At 50.7% G+C, this 18,456-nt stretch overlaps 2 protein-coding genes across 7 annotated transcripts in view; one reads left to right on the top strand and one right to left on the bottom strand.

Moving 5' to 3' along the window:
• Positions 1 to 18,456, bottom strand: part of SMIM7 (small integral membrane protein 7) — a 357,382-nt gene that overhangs the window by 1,968 nt on the left and 336,958 nt on the right. For 5 of the 6 annotated variants that reach the window (XM_050769888.1, XM_050769889.1, XM_050769890.1 and 2 more), the window contains exons 2-5: positions 12,195 to 12,230; positions 12,069 to 12,110; positions 11,511 to 11,563; positions 6,180 to 6,270 (exon numbers count right to left, since the gene is read on the bottom strand). In XM_050769888.1, coding sequence (XP_050625845.1) covers positions 6,180 to 6,270; positions 11,511 to 11,563; positions 12,069 to 12,110; positions 12,195 to 12,220 — 212 coding nt within the window. In that variant the 5' untranslated portion in view covers positions 12,221 to 12,230. Of the gene's footprint in view, positions 1 to 6,179; positions 6,271 to 11,510; positions 11,564 to 12,068; positions 12,111 to 12,194; positions 12,264 to 18,456 lie in introns of those variants that run through there. The other variant, XM_050769887.1, reaches the window with a different exon arrangement.
• TMEM38A (transmembrane protein 38A) overlaps positions 13,214 to 18,456 on the top strand; it is a 28,323-nt gene continuing 23,080 nt past the window's right edge. The window contains exon 1 of the mRNA XM_050769752.1: positions 13,214 to 13,418. Within this exon, the coding sequence (XP_050625709.1) occupies positions 13,295 to 13,418 (124 nt within the window). The 5' untranslated portion in view covers positions 13,214 to 13,294. The remainder of the gene's footprint in view (positions 13,419 to 18,456) is intronic.

Raw genomic sequence — 18,456 nt, 5'->3', positions numbered from 1 at the left:
CAACTTCATCACAATAAAAAACTTTTTTTTTTGAGATGGACTCTCGCTCTGTTGCTCAGGGTGGAGTGCCGTCGGGCAATCTCGGCTCACTACAACCTCCGACTCCTGGGTTCAAGCAATTCTTCTGCCTCAGCCTCCAGAGTAGCTAGGATTACAGGCGACCGCCACCACGTCTGGCTAATTTTTGTACTTTTAGTAGGGATGGGGTTTCACCATGTTGGTCAGGCTGGTCTCAAGCTCCTGACCTCAAGTGATCCAACTGCCTCATCCTCCCAAAGTGCTGGGATTACAGGCAGGAGCCACTGTGCCTGGCCATTCACAATAAAAAACTTTTGTGCTTAAAATGACACCATCAAGAAAGTGAAAAGACAACATATGAAACAGGAGACAATGCTTGCAAAATACGCATGTGATAATGAACTGATAATGAGAATACACAAAGAATCCTTATGGATCAGCAATAACCCAATTTTCAAAAATGGCAGAGAATCTTAAGAAGCCATTTCCTCAAAGGAGACGGACAAATGGCCAATAGGTACATGAAAATATGTTCAATATCGGCCGGGCGCAGTGGCTCACGCCTGTAATCCCAGCACTTTGGGAGGCCGAGGCGGGTGGATCACGAGGTCAGGAGTTTGAGACCAGCCTGGCCAAGATGGTGAAACCCCATCTCTACTAAAAACACAAAAATTAGCCGGGCGTGGTGGCACATGCCTGTAATCCCGGCTACTCGGGAGGCTGAGGCAGGAGAATCGCTTGAACCCAGGAGGTGGAGCTTGCAGTGAGCCAGGATCACGCCACTGCACTCCAGCCTGGTGACAGAGAGAGACTCTGTCTCAAAAAAAAAAAAAAGAAAGAAAAAAAAAGAAAATATGTTCAATATCATTAACTATCAGGGAAATGCAAATCAAAACCTTCAAACTGGCTGGGCACAGTGGCTCATGCCTGTAATTCCAGCACTTTAGGAAGCTGAGGTGGGTGGATCACTTTAGTCCAGGAGTTCTGGACCAGCCGGGGCAACAGGGCGAAACCTAGTCTCTATAAAAAAAATACAAAAATTAGCCAGGTGTGGTGCTGCACACCCGTAGTCCCAGCTACTTAGGATGCGGAGGCCAAAGGATCACTTGAGCCCAGGAAGCAAAGGTTGCAGTCAGTCGAGATTTTGCCACTGTACTCCAGCTCCAGCCTGTGCAACACAGTGAGACTCTGCTTCAAAAACAAAAAACTTTCATACCTACTAGGATGACTGTAGTCAAAAGATTAACAGTAACAGAGCTGGCAAGGATATGGAGAAAGTATAATCCTCAAGTGTAATCCTCATAGGTTGCAGGCAGGAATGTAAAATGTTGTAGCTATTTAGAACATTCTGGTGTTTTCTCAAAAGGATAAATGCAGGCTGGGTGCAGTGGCTCATACCTTTAATCTCAGCACTTTGGGAGGCTGAGGTGGGTGGATCACTTGAGGTCAGGAGTTTGAGACCAGCCTGGCCAACATGGTGAAACCCCATCCCTACTAAAAGTACAAAAATTAGCCAGACGTGGTGGCGGTCGCCTGTAATCCTAGCTACTCTGGAGGCTGAGGCAGAAGAATTGCTTGAACCTGGGAGGTGGAGGTTTCAGTGAGCCGAGAACGTGCCACTGCACTCCAGCCTTGGCAACAGAGTGAGACTGTCTCCAAAAAAACCAAAGAAAATTATAAACGTAGAGTGATCATATAACCCAGCAATTTCACTCCTATATAGCTAATAACTAAAAACATAAATCTGCACAAAAACTTGTACATGAATGTTCTTGTCACCATTATTCATAACAGGTAAAAAATACAAACATCCCAACTATCCACCAACTGATAGATGGAAAACTGGGGTACAGTCATACAAGGGAATATGATTCTGCCATGAAAGGGAATGAAGCACCGCTCCACGCTACAACATGGATGAACCTCAAAAACATGATGCTGAGCGAGAGACGCCAGGCACAAAAGGCCATGCAGTGTATGACTCCATTTATATAAACTGTCCACATGAGGCAAATCCAGAGACAGGAAGCCGATGAGTTGTTGCCAGGGGCTAGGGAAGGGGGAATGGGGAGTGACTGCCAGTGGGCACGCGATTTCTTTCTGTGTTGATGAAAACGTTCTGAAATTGGATCGAGATGGTGGCTGCACAATCCTGTGAATATTCTATAAAATACTGGATTGAGAAGACAGACTTCCGCGTTTTACTTGTAAACTCTCTCCATGGTTCATTTTCTCCCTAACTTTTCCTGTTATTTTATGAAAATTTCAACACATAGAAGAGTTATGTTGAAACACACTGCCACCACCTACATTCCGCAATTAACACTTTGCTGTACCACGTACCTATCCATGTATCTATTCATTTATCCGTATTTTTGATGTGTTTCAATGTAAGTTATAGATGACGTGCTACCGATCCCTAAATACTCAGGGACGTTTCTCCCCTTATTTCAGACTTTTCATAACTTCTTAAAATTTCCAAAGCTCGACCAGGCACGGTGGCTCATGCCTGTAATCCCAGCACCTAAGGAGGCCGAGGCAGGCAGATCACAAGGTCAGGAGATCAAGAGCATCCTGGCTAACATGGTGAAACCCCATCTCTACTAAAAATACAAAAAATTAGCCGGGCGTGGCGGCGTGCAAGTGTAGTCCCAGCTACTTGGGAGGCTGAGGCAGGAGAATGGCGTGAACCCAGGAGGCGGAGCTTACAGTGAGTCAAGATTGCGCCACTGCACTACAGCCTGGGAGACAGAGCAAGACTCCGTCTCAAAAAAAAAAAAAAAAGTTTCCAAAGCTCAAACAACACAGAAGTGGGCACAGGAAGGTTGGGCGCAGTGGCTCACGTCTGTAATTCCAGCACTTTGGGAGGCTGAGGCAGGCAAATAATTTGAGGTCAGGAGTTCGAGACCAGCCTGGTCAACAGGATGAAATCCCATCTCTACCAAAAGTAGAAAAATTAGCCAAGTGTGCTGGTGCGTGCCTGTAGTCTCAGCTCCCTGGGAGGCTGAGGCAGGAGAATCACTTGAACCCGGGAGGTGGAGGATGCAGTGAGCCGAGACGGTGCCACCGCACTCCAGTCTGGGTGACACAGCAAGACTCCATCTCAAAAAATAAGAATAAAAATAAATGGGCACAGGGAATATTGAACCATGCCCAGGGTCTGCCAATTTCCTCAGCAACTGCTGCAGGGTCCCCTCTCTACCCCATCTGGAGTGGATCCTTCCAACTCCCTCGCTAAACAGTGTTTCATTTCACTCCCATACTTAAGGCACTCATTTAGGGTTTATCCATGGTTACTGCATGCACGTTACACAGCTGAAGTCAGGCTGCACAGATGAGTACCCTCTGGCCTTCTTCACTTTCAGAACGTTTCATTTCCCCATGCAGACAGAACCTTCTGGCACATCATCAGTGACGGTATCATGACAGCTGGTCACATGGGCATCCTTCAAGTTACCTGATCCTTCTCCTGTTCTTGGACACTTAGGTGATTTCCAGGTTTTAAATGTCCTGGGAAAGCCAGTCACTCCCTCCCTGAGACAGCCCTTTCTTGAGAGAATCTTCTCTCACCCATGGCCCCCAGTGAAAGAGCTGGCCTGGGTCAGGGGTTGGCTCATTTTCTCTGTAACGGGCGACCGTTTACTAACAGTTTTGGCTCTGCGAGCCATGTGGTCTCTATCACACAACTCAACTCCACCGCTGTGACACAGAAGCAGCCACACACATGAACTTTTGTGAAGTTCATTCACAAAAACAGGCAGTGGGGAGATGTGGCCTGTGGTCTGATGACCCTTGACCTAAGTGGTTATAGCAGAATCAAGAACCCCCACCCCAAATGGACCTGAGTGACGCCAAGGTGAGTCAACCAGACTCTGCCCCAGGAAACAAAATCAGGACCCTGGGCTACTGACTACACTGATCTTGGAAAGTTGAGCTGGGAGGACTCCCGAGGCTGCTGTTCTGGTCATAGGCTGGCAGATGAGGGAGTGAAGATGTTGGTCAAACAGGAGAGGATGATGAAGCAGGTGCACAGGAAAGATGAGAATGAGAACCATGCTGACTTCTTCCCTACCCCAAGACCTTTGCAAAGACGAGAATGAGGGAAGCATAGTGACTTCTTCCCTGCCCCAGGACCTTTGCAAAGACGAGAATGAGAGAAGCATGCTGACTTCTTCCCTACCCCAAGACCTTTGCAAAGACGAGAATGAGGGAAGCATAGTGACTTCTTCCCTGCCCCAGGACCTTTGAACATGCTACTTCCTGTGCCACCATGCTTTTCTCCAGCTCTGCAAATGGCAAACGTCTTCTTGTCCTTTAGGTCTTGATTATTTATTATTTGTTTGGAGACAGGGTCTTCTTCTGTTGCCCAGGCTGGAGAGCAGTGGCAGGATCTCAGCTCACTGCAACCTCTGCCTCTAGGGCTCAAGTGATCCTCCCACCTCAGCTTCCCAAGGAGCTGGAACTACAGGCAGGCACCACTACACTCGGCTAATTTTTAAATTTTTGGTAAACATGGAGTTTCACCATGCTGCCCAGGCTGGTTTCAAACTCCTGGGCTCAAGCAATTCTCCCACCTCGGCCTTCCAAAGTGCTGGGATTACAGGCCTGAGCCACCGCGCCTGGCCATTCCTACACTTTCATGCAAGTTCCTTAACCTCTTCACAAGCTTTCTCTGTTCCTAGGCAAGCCTCATACGTGCTCTCAGATCCTCTCTGCCAGGTAGGATACCTTGGCAAGGGCCTTTCTGGGAATACATCATGGTCCTTGTGATGAGGGTGAAATGCCATCCTCCCCAGATCTCCTATGTCCTGGAAGCATCTCCGCAAACAGCCACTGGGGTGGCATGCGGACTGCACAGCAACCCTACACTCGGAGTCTCAGTCGCTCAGGACAGCTAACTTTTTGTCCTCTTTCTTTCTGGGAGAAGTATGCAGGGATGGACCCACAGAGGCCAAGAACACCAGATTCTCCCATTGTGTCTTTTCCCAAATCCATTTACAGCAAATCTCACAATTCGTTAACAGCAGTATCAGAGTTACGGACCCAATGCTAGATGGAAAGGCAATCTGCTTGAGTTTTCTCAGTCTAATGAGAAAATGAAAAGCCAGAATTTAAAACAATAAAGTCTGAATACATTTCTGCTGGCTTCCAGCCCAGCTAGAGCAGGTTCTGGCAGCATGCTGGACATTTAAACCACATTTTCCACCTCGGCAGATGCAGCAGAGCTGGTGAGAGGTGACAGGGCCATGGGCTCAGGAAAGGCATCTCCTGGCAGCCCCTGCAGAGGTGCCAGGCATAGCCGGGGGCTGGAGAACTCCATGTTCCAATCAAAGTTCCAGCCTGGTTCGGTGGGGACGCAGGGACAGAGTTTAACCCTTTCAGGTACTGGTTCCCTCACTTACTCATTTTGAAGAGAGAAAGCAGGGCCAGGCGTGGTGGCTCACACCTGTAATTTTGGGAGGCCGAAGCAGGTGGATCACGTGAGGTCAGGAGTTTGAGACCAGCCTGACCAACATGGTGAAACCCTGTCTCTTATAAAAATACAAAAATTACCCAGGTGTGGTGGTGGGCACCTGTAATCCCAGCTACTTGGGAGGCTGAGGCAGGAGAATTGCTTGAAGCAGGGAGGCGCAGGTTGCAGCGAGCCGAGATCATGCCACTGCACTCCAGCCTGGGCAACAGAGCAAGACTCTGTCTCAAAAACAACAACAACAACAACAACAAAAAAAAAAACAGGGCCGGGCACAGTGGCTCACTCCTGGAATCCCAGCACTTTGGGAGCCTGAAGTGGGTGACTCACGAGGTCAGGAGATCAAGACCATCCTGGCTAATATGATGGAACCCTGTCTCTACTAAAAATACAAAAAATCAGCCAGGCGTGGTGGCATGCACCTGTAGTCCCAGTTACTGGGGAGGCTGAGGCAGGAGAATCGCTTGAACCTGGGAGGCGGAGGTTGCAGTGAGCCCAGATCGCACCACTGCACTCTAGTCTGGGCGACAGAGTAAGACTCCATCTCAAACAAAACAAAAAATAAACAAACAAAACAGAAAGCAGGATACAAGAGTGATGACTGAAAGAACAGAGAATGACCATCAGGTAGGTCATCCTGGAGAAGGAGACTAAGAGATGACACTGAAAGGAAAGGGCAGGTCGGACTCACACGATCATGCAGAACATCATGAAGATGTTCCACAGGGCGATGAAGATTCGAAAGTATCTGAGGCTCAGCAAGAATTCCCGGATGTTGTCACCTGGAAGAATCAGAAAGCACTTTTATGGCACAGCTAACATCCCACCCCTACTGCCACCTCTGCAGTGGGCTTTTGTGACTTCCACCCACCCGGCACTCACTGCCTCCAACTTCGGCAACAGTGTGGCTTTTCCTTCGGGTTTCTCCCTCTTCCCCACCCTCAGCACTCAGGCTGTGTCTACCACTGACCAATCTCCTGAAAGCACCAAGTCCCTCTGCCTCTGACTGGCTCGAGAAGGGGCATGTGACCCAAGTCTGTCCAATGAGAGTCTGCCCTGGGACTTTTCCCCCAACTACTGGCAAACAGACACTTTCTGCCAGGCTTGCTGAGCTGGGAAGATGTAACCTCAGTGCCCACAGGCCAAATCCAGCAGCCTCTTCCACCTGTTTTTGGATGGCCTGTGAGCTAATAGTTTTTTTTTTTAATATAAAGATGGGGTTTTGCTATGTTCCCCAGGTGGGTCTTGAACTCCTGGCTTCAAGTGATCCTCCTGCCTAAGCCTCTCAAACTGTTGAGATTACAGGCATGAGTCTCCATACCCGGCTGGTTTTTACATGAAAAAAAAAAAAAGAAGAATATTTTGTGAGACAAAAAAATTACAAGAAATTCAAATCTCAGTGTCAATGAATAAAGTTTGATTGGCCCACAGCCATACCTATTCATTTACATATCATGTCCTGCTGCTTTTGTACTACAACGGCAGAGCTGAGTCATGTTGTTGTGCCAGACACACACCATATGGCCCGCAAAGCCTCAAATATTTACTATATGGCCCTTTACAGGAAAACATGCCAGCCCCTGCTCTGGGGTCATCTTTGCCAACCCTGACCAGTCTCACAGTAAAACCAACACAAAAGAAAGGGGTACTGAGAGCTGCAGAGAGTCAGATACTGACTCTAACCCTAACCCTAACCCCAACCCCAACCCTAATCTTGGAGGACTGGTTTGACACCTAAACCCAGGGTGTCTGAAGACAATTCCATCCTTGGACGTTTCAATTTGCTTTAACCACTTTGAGCTGGGTTTGCAGTGTTTACAACTAAAAGCATCCGAATTCAGGCAAGGGAAAGGGAAGGTATGTCTTGGTGAGACTTATTCTGGTCCCCTTGAAGGCCAAGGAACAGCCACCCCTCTGAGGGAAGGCAATTTAGTATGTGAAGACTCCAGAGACCTGGGTTCCAAACCCTTCCTCCAGGGTTTCCAGTCAGTCATTCTCCCTCTCTGGACCTCCAGAATGAAAAGAATGGGTCCAGATTAGGCCAGGCACGGAGGCTCACTCCTGTAATCCCAGCACTTTGGGAGGCCGAGGCAGGCGGATCACCTGAGGTCGGGAGTTGGAGACCAGCCTGGCCAACACAGTGAAACCCTGTCTCTACTAAAAATGCAAAAGTTAGCCGGGTGTGGTGGCGCATGCCTGTAATCCCAGCTACTCAGGAGGCTGAGGCAGGAGAATCACTTGAACCCGGGAGGCAAAGGTTGCAGTGAGCTGAGATCGTGTCAATGTAGAGCAAGACTCTGTCTCAAAATAAATAAATAAATAAATAAATAAAAGAATGGGTCTAGATTAGGTGATCTACAAAGGTGCTACCCGAAGCATCTATAGACTGGGGCTGCTTGGTAAGTACAGCACACAGAACACAAGCCCAGAAATTTCTATTTTTCAGGGATGACAACCTGACAACCTGACATTCCTGCTCCATCCGAGCCTGTGCTGAACACACCATCTTGCTGAACACGGTTTAGACGAGCCTGGTATTATCCAAACGACGGGGTTAGTTACATGCAGCACAACCTGTACACACGGCTGATCCAGCACAGACGAGAAACATTAAGCGCTTGGTCTGTTTCCAGCAAGTCTGAGAGGCGCTGCTCAGCAAGACCCTTCCCCTAGCAAAGGATCGTGAAAACAGGCCCTCCCACCATCAATAGATGCCAATCAAACGTTACTCACTGCAGGCCACGCACAGTGGTTCACACCTGTAATCCCAGCACTTTGGGAGGCTGAGGCAGGTGGATCACCTGAGGTCGGGAGTTTGAGACCAGCCTGGCCAACATGGTGAAACCACGTTTCTACTAAAAGTATGAAAAAATTAGCCAGGCATGGTGGCGCGCACCTGTAATTCTAGCTACTCAGGAGGCTGAGGCACGAGAATCACTTGAACCCAGGAGGTGGAGGTTGCAGTGAGCTGAGATCACGCCACTGCACACCTGGGCAACAGAGCGAGACTCTGTCTCAAAACACAAAAAAAGGTTACTCATTCCAGGCAGCAGCAGTGTACAGGGGATACAGGAAGAAACGAAGACCAGTGGCTCTGCCCCAACGAGCATATGGGGAGGAGAAATACTAAACAAATATTCCCACGTGACTGCTCTGGTGGGAAAGTTTAGGTGTCCCGGGAACACACACTGCAGAGACCCAACATGGCATGTGCATGGGGAAGGGTGGGAGATCAGAAAAAGCCTTTCCAGCCGGGGGGGGTGGCTCAAGTCTGTAATTCCAGCACTTTGGGAGGCCAAGGCAGGCGGATCAGCTGATGTCAGGAGTTCAAGACCAGCCTGGTCAACATGGTAAAACCCCATCTCTACTAAAAACACAAAAATTAGCTGGGCATGGTGGTGGGTCCCTGTAGTCCCAGCTAATAGGGAAGCTGAGGCAGGAGAACTGCTTGAACCCAGGAGGCGGAGATTGCAGGGGGCTAAGATGGCGCCACCGCACTCCAGCCTGGGCAACAGAGCGAGACTCCACCTCAAAAAAAAAAAAAAAAAAAAAAAAAAAAAAAAAGCCTTTCTGAGGAAGTGCCAAAGCTCCAAGTTCTGACCTCAAACATGGTCAGTTTAACAAACATGAGCTCAAATCCTGCCTCTGTCCTTCTGCACAAGTGACCTGGGCCCATCCCTGCACTATCTATGCTCATTCCCTCTTATGTCAATAGGGGTGTCAGGCAGCTAGGAAGACCTCAGCACACTGCCTGGCACACATGACGCTCTCAATAAATGCAGCCACTATGGTATTACAGTTAAGCCAGGCAAAGAGGATGGAGAGCAAGGAGCAGCTCCCACAGGGGGTGCAGCATCTGGGCCGGAAGGAGACTGGAGAGAGAGCAAAGCAGGAAGCTCCTGATAGAGCCCTGGTGTCCTCCCTGGAATCCCTGTCACTGATGCTCCCGCCACTTTGTGCCAAATCTCCCGCCCACCAGAGCTCTGATTCGGATCTGTACAGTGCAACCCCAGGGCCTGGTAGTGCCTTCCACGTGGTGGGTAACACATGGCTGCTGAGTCAATGTATGAATGGATGGATAAATGAACAGATGGACAGATGGTCTAGTGACTGAGTGCACAACTGCTAGAGGCAGAAAAACCCAGGTTCTAATCCTGATTCTCTCACTGATTTGCTATGTGGCCACAAAAAAGTTGAGCCACGTCTCTGACCCTCAGTTTCCTGATCTGCTTCCAGTTTCCAGTTCCGGGAACTGGAAAGTGACTAGTACCTTTTAGGAATGGAGGTAGAATGCAACACTAACAGGAAGCACCTAACTAGGTCAGCACCCAGGGGCAGGCCCCCAAAAAGGAGAGCTGCTGGAGGGTCTTCAAAATCTCAGCTCAGCCACGCATGGTGGCTCACGGCTGTGATCTCAGCACTTTGGGAGGCTAAGGTGGGAGGATCGTTTGAGGCCAAGAGTTGGACACCAGCCTGGTTAACACAGCGAGATGCCTATCTTTACAAAAAAATTTAGAAAATTAGCCAGGGGTGGTATTAACTGCCTGTAGTCCCAGCTAGTTGGGAGCCTGAGGCAAGAGGATCTTTTGAACCCAGGAGTTCAAGGCTGCAGTGAGCTATGACTGTGCCACTGCACTCCAGCCTGGGCGACAGAGCAAGACCCTGTCTCTAAAAGAAGAAAACCTCTGTTCCTCAGGGTTCCCCCATCCTTGGGTAGTGCTCCATCATGGCATCCACCGCCTTGACTGTGACGCCACCTCCTCAAATGGCCTTCCCTTCCACACCCCAGCAGGAGAGCAACCCCATCACCATCCTGTGACTCCCTGTTACCTAACATCACCTCTGTCACCATCTATTCCCCGCTTGGAAACCATGTGTCCTACCCCACGGTAAGTTCCACTCCATCTGTCTTACCCCCACTGTATCCCAGCACCTAGCACAGTAGCCAGCACGTGTTAGGTGCTCAAATACCTGGTGAATGAAAGAATTAATGAATGGATACGACAGTCATGTACAGATCCCCTTAAGACTCCAAATAGCTACACAATTACATTCAGTAGGAAGTATAGATTCTGGGGCCTCTAGGGCCCAGGCAGACGATAGATATATGAAGAGGTTAGGGCTGGGATGAGGCAGAGTCGACAGGCTCCATCTCCTCAGAGTCCTCAACTACACTCAACAGTTGTCAAGAGCCCTTCTGAATCTTGAGTTGCAGAATGTTCCAGTTTTTCAAGAAAAATCAGACATCTGAATTTTTATATAAAATCGCCTGATTAAAAATCGAATGTTGGCATCTAATTTTAAACGTGGCAGGTCTGCAGCACTCTGAAAGCAACAGCTATGTGTAAGGTTGTTCATTCACTCATTCACAGGCATCGGACGACTGGTATGGCAAGGACAAAGGATGGGACAAGCCAAGCTAGGGTCTCTTCTCTGAAGTTTATGGTCAAATGTGAGGGGCAGACATTAGCCAGATGACAGCAAACATACAGAAAATTATAACGGTAGGAAGTGATGTGAGTGCTCACATCAGGGAGGTCTGGTGGGAGAAAGAAGTAGATGACAGAGGTAGGCAGAAAGGACAGCACATTATCAGAGTCATCTCCCACTCACACACACACGCTCAATTAAAGAGAAAACTCATGGCTCACGCCTGTAATCCCAGCCCTTCAGGAGGCCAAGGCGGGGGGGGGGGATCACTTGAACCCAGGAGTTTGAGACTGGCTTGGGCAAGGTGAAGAAACCCCATCTCTACAAAAAAATACAAAATTTAGCCTGGCATGGTGGCACACGCCTGTAATCCCAGTTACTAAGGGGGCTGAGATGGAAGGATCACTTTAGCCCAGGAGGTCGAAGCTGCAGTGAACCATGATCGCACCACTGCACTCCAACCTGGACAACAGAGCGAGACCTTGTGTTAAAAAACGAAAGAAAAGGAAAGAAAACGAGGGTAGAACTTGGCGAAACAAAACTGTCCTCTCTGAAGTGGACCATGCAATTCAAGGGTCCAGGAAGACCTTACCTGTGCTGGGCTCCCTCGACTCCTCCCCAAAGCCCTGCGTGTCCTTCTTTTTCCTACAAAGAGGAGTAGACAATGTCCACTTTCAATGGGACATACAGGCCTCAGCCCCCTGACCCCCAGCTCAGAAGGCCACAAACACTAAGTTTCAGCCCTGGCCCTGTCGCTGACTTGCTGTGTGACCTCGGACGGTTCAATGTCCCTCTCTGGGCCACCACTGCCCGGACAATCACAGCCAGGTCAGCAGCCACCGACAGTTTACAAAGCGGCCCGACAGTGCGGGTGCAATGCTGAGGGTCCGGGGTTGGGCTATTTCTTGGAGGATGGGTCTTGAGCTCTTCAGGAAGGTGAACAGAGGGACACCCAAGGAAAAGAGAGTATGGGTTTAAGGTCGCTCGGGGGCGAGGAAGATTAAACCATGCTGGAGGCGTGGACAGAGGGCGGATAGGGCGGGGCCTGCGGCTTGGGGGCGGGGCCTGAGAAGTGCGCCGAGATCACGCTTATGAGGGCGGGGTTACGGGTTCCCCGGATGGAGCCACAGTCCGGCCGCGACCTACTCACAGCTTAAAGTTCAGCACTGCCCCGGCATTCATCAGCAACGTCCTACAGAGGGAGAATTACAGTTACTAGGGGCGCCCCCGCGTCCTGCCTGGCCCTCTCTTCCCAGCCTCTGGTCCCCCTAATTACCCGAACAGCAGGATGTCTCCGATCATCGTTACGGCCAAAGCATCCGTCAGAACCGGAAGCGGAAGCCCCAGGGAGGGAGGGGAGAGGAGCAGAAGCCGACCAATCCTAAAGCAACACTGGCGAGGGCTGGGCCAATCGAAGATCAAGGTCCCACCCTCTGCAGGCCAGGCGCCCTTAGGGGAGCGCGAGCGCCCCACCTTGCTGGGGAGGCCCGGAGAGCCAGAATGGAAAGGGCAGGGTCTCCTGGGGTTGGGATTGGGTCACGCGTTCGAAGCGTGCCGCGCATGCGTAAGGTCTTGAGTGCCGTAGGGTTTGCTGGGCAGCAATGCCTGTTCACTTTACGGGGTCTCAAATTGGGCTTCTGGAGAAAAGGAATCCTTTGACCCCTGAGCTGCACAGGGTGCGGGGTCCTGACGCAGTGGGGTCCCTAGAAACGGGTGCCCTAACCAACTGGGCTCTAAAATGAGATCCTCCTGGGCCCCATGGGGAACGGGGGTCCCCACTGAGCTGCTCCCAACAAGACACGGGGGTCCTGATTTGCAGAGCCCCACCGAGGACGGGGTTCCTGATCGAACGGACCCTATGGGGCAGGAAAGTCTTGACGGGGCTCCACAGAGGACTGATCTCCACGGGGAGCAGGGGTTCTGATTCATGGGGTCCCACCAGGGCGTAGGGGTCCTCATTGGGCTCCACCGAAGATCGGGGTCCTAATTGAGCCCACGGAGACAAAGTCCTGGCTGATCCGGCCCCCTGGGAACGGGCGTCCCGCGTGCGTGGGATGCCCAGAATGGGGAGCCCCCCAGCCTCCCTCGCCTTGCAGGGGTGCCCCGCACCCCGCCTCGCTGGGCGGAACGGGGTCGCGATGTCAGTAGGGTCAGCGCCTGGGACGTCCGACTGTCCAGCTCCGTCCGTGGTGCTGGGCGTCCCCACAACCTGTCCCGATGTGGGCCGTCGCCCCTCCTCTCCCGCGGGGGCCGGGCCTGGGGTGGCGCCTGGCGGGCGGGGGCGGGCCCAGCTGCGGGGGCGCAGTCGCCGGGCCTCGGGCGGCGGGACGGACGAGACCGGGGCCCCGGGTGGCACCCGGCGGGCGGGCGGGCGCCATGGAGCTGCTCTCGGCGCTGAGCTTGGGCGAGCTGGCGCTCAGCTTCTCACGGGTGCCGCTCTTCCCCGTCTTCGACCTCAGTTACTTCATCGTCTCCATCCTCTACCTCAAGTATGAACCAGGTGAGCCGGGGCGGGGGGCTGAGGGGGCCGGCAGCCGGGGGCGCGGGCCGGGGCAGCTGGGGGTCGCGGAGAGGGGGAAGCCCGTGCGTGGTGGAGGGAGCGGGGGACAGGTTCAAGGATTGCATCGTGGGAGTAGTCAGGCGCGAGAATCATGGGGTTCTCCCACGCCGGGGTGAGCCCGGGGGAGAAGCTTCCAGGACGATGAAGCTGGGGGAAGGGAAGGAGAGGCGTGAGCCCGTTTAGAGGAGGGGGAACAGGTGCTTGGGGGAGGGGTGGAGGAAAGGTCGGGGCTCCTTGTTGGGTCAGAGCTGCAGGAACTTGGGCAAGGGGCGCCGGCTGTGGCGAGGGTGCAGGTGGGGGTCGGTGCAGCTGTTCTGGCCGCGCGCAGGTGTGACCTCCCTCCTTGACCTTGGCACGCGGAGTGGGAGCGCCAGTGGGGTGTCTATATAAGGGCCGCCGCGCCGCCGGGGGCTGCGGTCAGGTTCAGCGAAAGTGACACCGGTTCTCCTCCCCGCTGCAACTGTCCAGCACCCTCCACTCCTCTCCCTTCCCCCACGGTGCTGAATCTCCGAGTCCCCACGGGAATTCTTCCAGCCCTGGCTCCAGATCCTTTCCACTTACGGAGCAGAACCGGTCCCAGGGCTGGGTGACTTGGGGTCAGCGTCCTCCCTCTCAGCTCCAGACCCCAGGCTGGGGAGGTCACAGGAGGGTACACCCTGCTTCTTAGATTTTTTAAAAAGTCATTTTTAAAATGAGGATGAATGGCTTCCTTAGAACGTGTTCTATTTTTATAAAAGGTTCATGAACAAATGTTTCTTGTTCATCGTTATTCTAGCACACCAGCAACTTACTAGATAATAGATTTTAGACTTAGAAAAATAAAAGAACCCCAAACTTCATGAGCCTTCCTCCCACTTAGATGTAAATTACCACTGTAGCTCAAAAAGGAAATAGCTTTATTCTCAGATGATAAAAATAAGTAATCCTATTTACTAAAAACTCAAACTGAAAAGGGCAAAGGAAAAAAAGAGAATTACTGTCAACATAGTGGTGGCCAGCCACCCTTCCTGATCTCTCTTCTATTCATTTATACTTATGTAGTTATAGACATAAATGCACACTCTTTTTTTTGTTATTGCTGTTGTTGTTGTTTGAGATGGAGTTTCGCTCTGTTGCCCAGGCTGGAGTGCAGTGGAGTGATCACTGCACTCCACCTCCGGGGTTCAAGCGATTCTCCTGCCTCAGCCTCCTGAGTAGCTGGGAGTACAGGCGCCCGCCACTACACCTGGCTAATTTTTGTATTTTTGGTGGAGACGGGGCTTCACCATGTTGGCCAGGATGGTCTCGATCTCCTGACCTTGTGATCCGCCCACCCAGGGCTCCCAAAGTGTTGGGATTACAGGCGTGAGCCACTGAGCCCAGCCAATGCACGGTCTTATGCTAACAGGATTACACTGTACTTGCTAGGAATTTTTATTCTATTTTTGCCTATCCACATGCCAGAGCCTATTTTCTTAAAAGCTATCCTGAAGAACAGTTACAGTGCAAAACAAAATAGGCTTTTGTGTTGTCCTAGCATGAACATGGGCTGTCTTTCCTTTCTGGGGAAGAATTCTTGGTGGTTCAGGCCAGTTCCTTGGGCAGTTGCAGAACCTTAGAAAATCTGAAACTGGCTGGGCACAGTGGCTCACGCCTGTAATCCCAGCAGTTGGGGAGGCCAAGATGGGCGGATCACCTGAGGTCAGGAGTTCGAGACCAGCCTGGCCAACATAGTGAAACCCCATCTCTATTAAAACTACAAAAATTAGCCGAGCATGGTGGCATGCACCTGTAGTCCTAGCTACTTGAGAGGCTGAGATGGGAGAATCACTTGAACCTGGGAGGTGGAGGTTGCAGTGAGCCGAGATCACTCCATTGCACTCCAGCCTGGGCAACAGAGGAAGACTCTGTCTTGGAAAAACAAATAAAAAGAAAAGATAATCTGAAACTGAGGAGAGTTGGAGCCCTGTGGGGATGTAGGACACAAATGTCTTGAGAAAAGAGGTCTCCAAGCTGCCTGGGAACTTGCAGGAAGGTTCAAGATATTTCTGCAGAAGTCCTAGAATAAGCTATCCAAGCTCTAAGTGCCAGAGCCTGAAGGTTCCTGAAGGCTGAGAAGTGGTTCCAAACCCTGGCTATTCATGAGATGCTCCTGGGAGCTTTCAAACCCCCCAGCTCCACCCCACACCAATTGATTCAGAATATTAATCTCCCCTCCCTCAGTGACTGATGTATGTTATCAGGGCTGAGGATACCCCACCCAGTTCAACCTCCTCCTTTCATAACTGGGGAAACAGGAAATAGTGGCTAAGCTATCTTAAATACACAGTGAGCCTGTGGTCCCATGGCTGGTCAGTTGCAGCCTCGGGACTCAGCCCAGGTCTGCTTGACTCTAAGAATCAGTACAATTAATGTGAGATACTTGGTTTCCTTAGAAAAGTAAGGTGTTGGAGGCCAGACGTGGTGGCTCATGCCTGTAATCCCAGCATTTTGGGAGGCAAGGCGGGTGGATCACTTGAGCCCAGGACTTTGAAACCAGCCTGGGCAACATGACAAAACCCCGTCTCTACTAAAAATGCAAAAATTAGCCAGGTGTGGTGGCACACGCCTGTAATCCCAGCTACTCGGGAGGTTGAAATGAGAATCGCTTGAACCCGAGAGATGGAGGTTGCAGTGAGCCGAAATCTTGCAGCTGCACTCCAGCCTGGGTGACAGAGCCTGGTTGAGACTCTGTCTTGGAAAAAAAAAAAAAAAAAAAAAAGAAAAGTTAAGTAAGGTGTTGGATTGAACTGTTAGTCCCAGTTTGGTATGCATGCTGGATATCTGTAAATTTTCTTCTCAGAATTTGTGTGCTAGACCAGCTACAGAATTTGCCAGGCCCAATACAAAGTATTAGTGTAGGGCCTTTTGTTGAGAAATTAAGAATTTCATAGCCAGGCATGGTGGTGTGTGTCTGTAGTCTCAGCTACTTGGGAAGCTGAGGCTGGAAGATCACTTGAGCCCAGGAGTTGGAGCTTAACTGTGCCTGGCTGGGTCGGGCTTTCTTGAGAATCCTGAGAGCGGATGAAGTTCAGAATGCGGTTCTCAACTGAGCAGCATCAGTGCCGCCTGGGAGCTACAGTGAGCTATGATCACCCCACCGCCCTCCAGCCTGGGCAACAGAGCAAGACTGTGTCTCCTTAAAAAAATGTCAGCATAGGTCAGATAATCTCAGCATTTGGGGAGGCCGAGGTTGGAAGACTGCTTGAGGCCAGGAGTTCATGGCCAGCCTGGGCAACATTGTGAAAACCCTTCTCTATAAAAAATACAAAAATGGCCAGGTGCGGTGGCTCATACCTGTAATCTCAGCACTTTGGGAGGCCGAGGTGGTCGGATCACCTGAGGTCGGGAGTTCAGCCGACCTCAGGTGATCTCCATGTAGCCTGACCTACATGGAGAAACCCCATCTCCACTAAAAATACAAAATTAGCCGGGTGTGGTGGCACATGTCTGTAATCCCAGCTACTAGGGAGGATGAGGCAGGATAATCGCTTGAACCTGGGAGGCAGAGGTTGCGGTGAGTCGAGATTGTGCCATTGCACTCCAGCCTAGGCAACAAGAGTGAAACTCTGTCTCAATGAATAAATAAATATAAAAATACAAAATACAAAAATACTAGCCAGGTATGGTGGCATGTGCCTGTAGTCCTAGCTACTAGGGAGGCTGAGGTCAGAGGATTACCTGAACCCTGCAAGGTGAAGGCTGCAGTGAGCCATGATCATGCCATTGCACTCCAGCCTGGGCAACAGAGTGAGACCCTGTCTCAAAAAAAAAGAAAAAAGAAAGAAACTAAACGTCTCTGAATCATGGGAGTCAGTTCTACCACTAGCACTGAGTAAATACCACACTGGTTATTTCACCACCATGAGCTTCAGTTTATTTGTCTGTGAAATGGGATCACTGGTAAGAGAACCCCTGACTCCCTTTCCTAGCTATTATAAAGATCTATTGAGAATTTTGTCAGGAATAAGGTCTAATGCATTTGTGAGGGGTGGTGATGTTTATTTGGAAGTCTATGGAGGAATGTATTACTTGGGATACTGGCATTTTCTGGATCAGGCTTGCTTGCTTTTCTTTTCTTTTCTTTTTTGAGATGAAATCTTGTTTTCTTGCCCAGGCTGGAGTGCAGTGGCACGATCTCAGCTCACTGCAACCTCCACCTCCCAGATTTAAGTGATTCTCCTGCCTTAACCTCCCAAGTACCTGGGATTACAGGCACCCGCCACCACACCCAGCTAATTTTTTGTTTTGTTTTGTCTTGTTTTTGGAGATGGAGTCTCGCTGTGTTGCCAGGCTGGAGTGCAGTGGCGCGATCTCGGCTCACTACAACCTCTTCCTCCCGGGTTCAAGCGATTCTCCTGCCTCAGCCTCCCGAGAAGCTGGGATTACACACATGCGCCACCACGCCCAGCTAATTTTTGTGTTTTTGGTAGAAATGCGGGTTCACCACGTTGGCCAAGATGGTCTCAATCTCTTCACTTCGTGATCTGATAGTCTCCATCTCTTGACCTTGTGATCCACCCACCTTGGCCTCCCAAAGTGCTGGGATTACAGGCGTCAGCCACTGCGCCCGGCCTTTTTTTTTTTTTTTTTTTTTTTTTTTTTTTTGTATTTTTAGTACAGATGAGTTTTCACCATGTTGGCCAGGGTGGTCTCGAATTCCTGAACTCAAGTTATTCACCCGCCTCAGCCTCCCAAAGTGCTGAGATTACAGGTGTAACCCACTGCTCCCAGCCAAATTAACTTTAAATTTTTTTTTTTTTTTTTTGAGACAGGGTGTTGCTCTGTCTCCCAAGCTGGAGTGCAGTAGTGCAGTCGTAGCTCACTGTGGCCTCCAACTCCTGGGCTCAAGCAATCCTCCCACCTCAGCTTCCCATGAGCAACTGTGCCTGGCTGGGTCGGGCTTTCTTGAGAATCCTGAGAAAGAATGAAGCTCAGAGTGTGGTCCTCAACTGAGCAG

The sequence above is a fragment of the Macaca thibetana genome, chromosome 19 (assembly GCF_024542745.1).
Source record: "Macaca thibetana thibetana isolate TM-01 chromosome 19, ASM2454274v1, whole genome shotgun sequence".
Classification (NCBI taxonomy): Eukaryota; Metazoa; Chordata; class Mammalia; order Primates; family Cercopithecidae; genus Macaca; species Macaca thibetana.
This window is presented reverse-complemented; position numbering and strand designations above follow the sequence as displayed.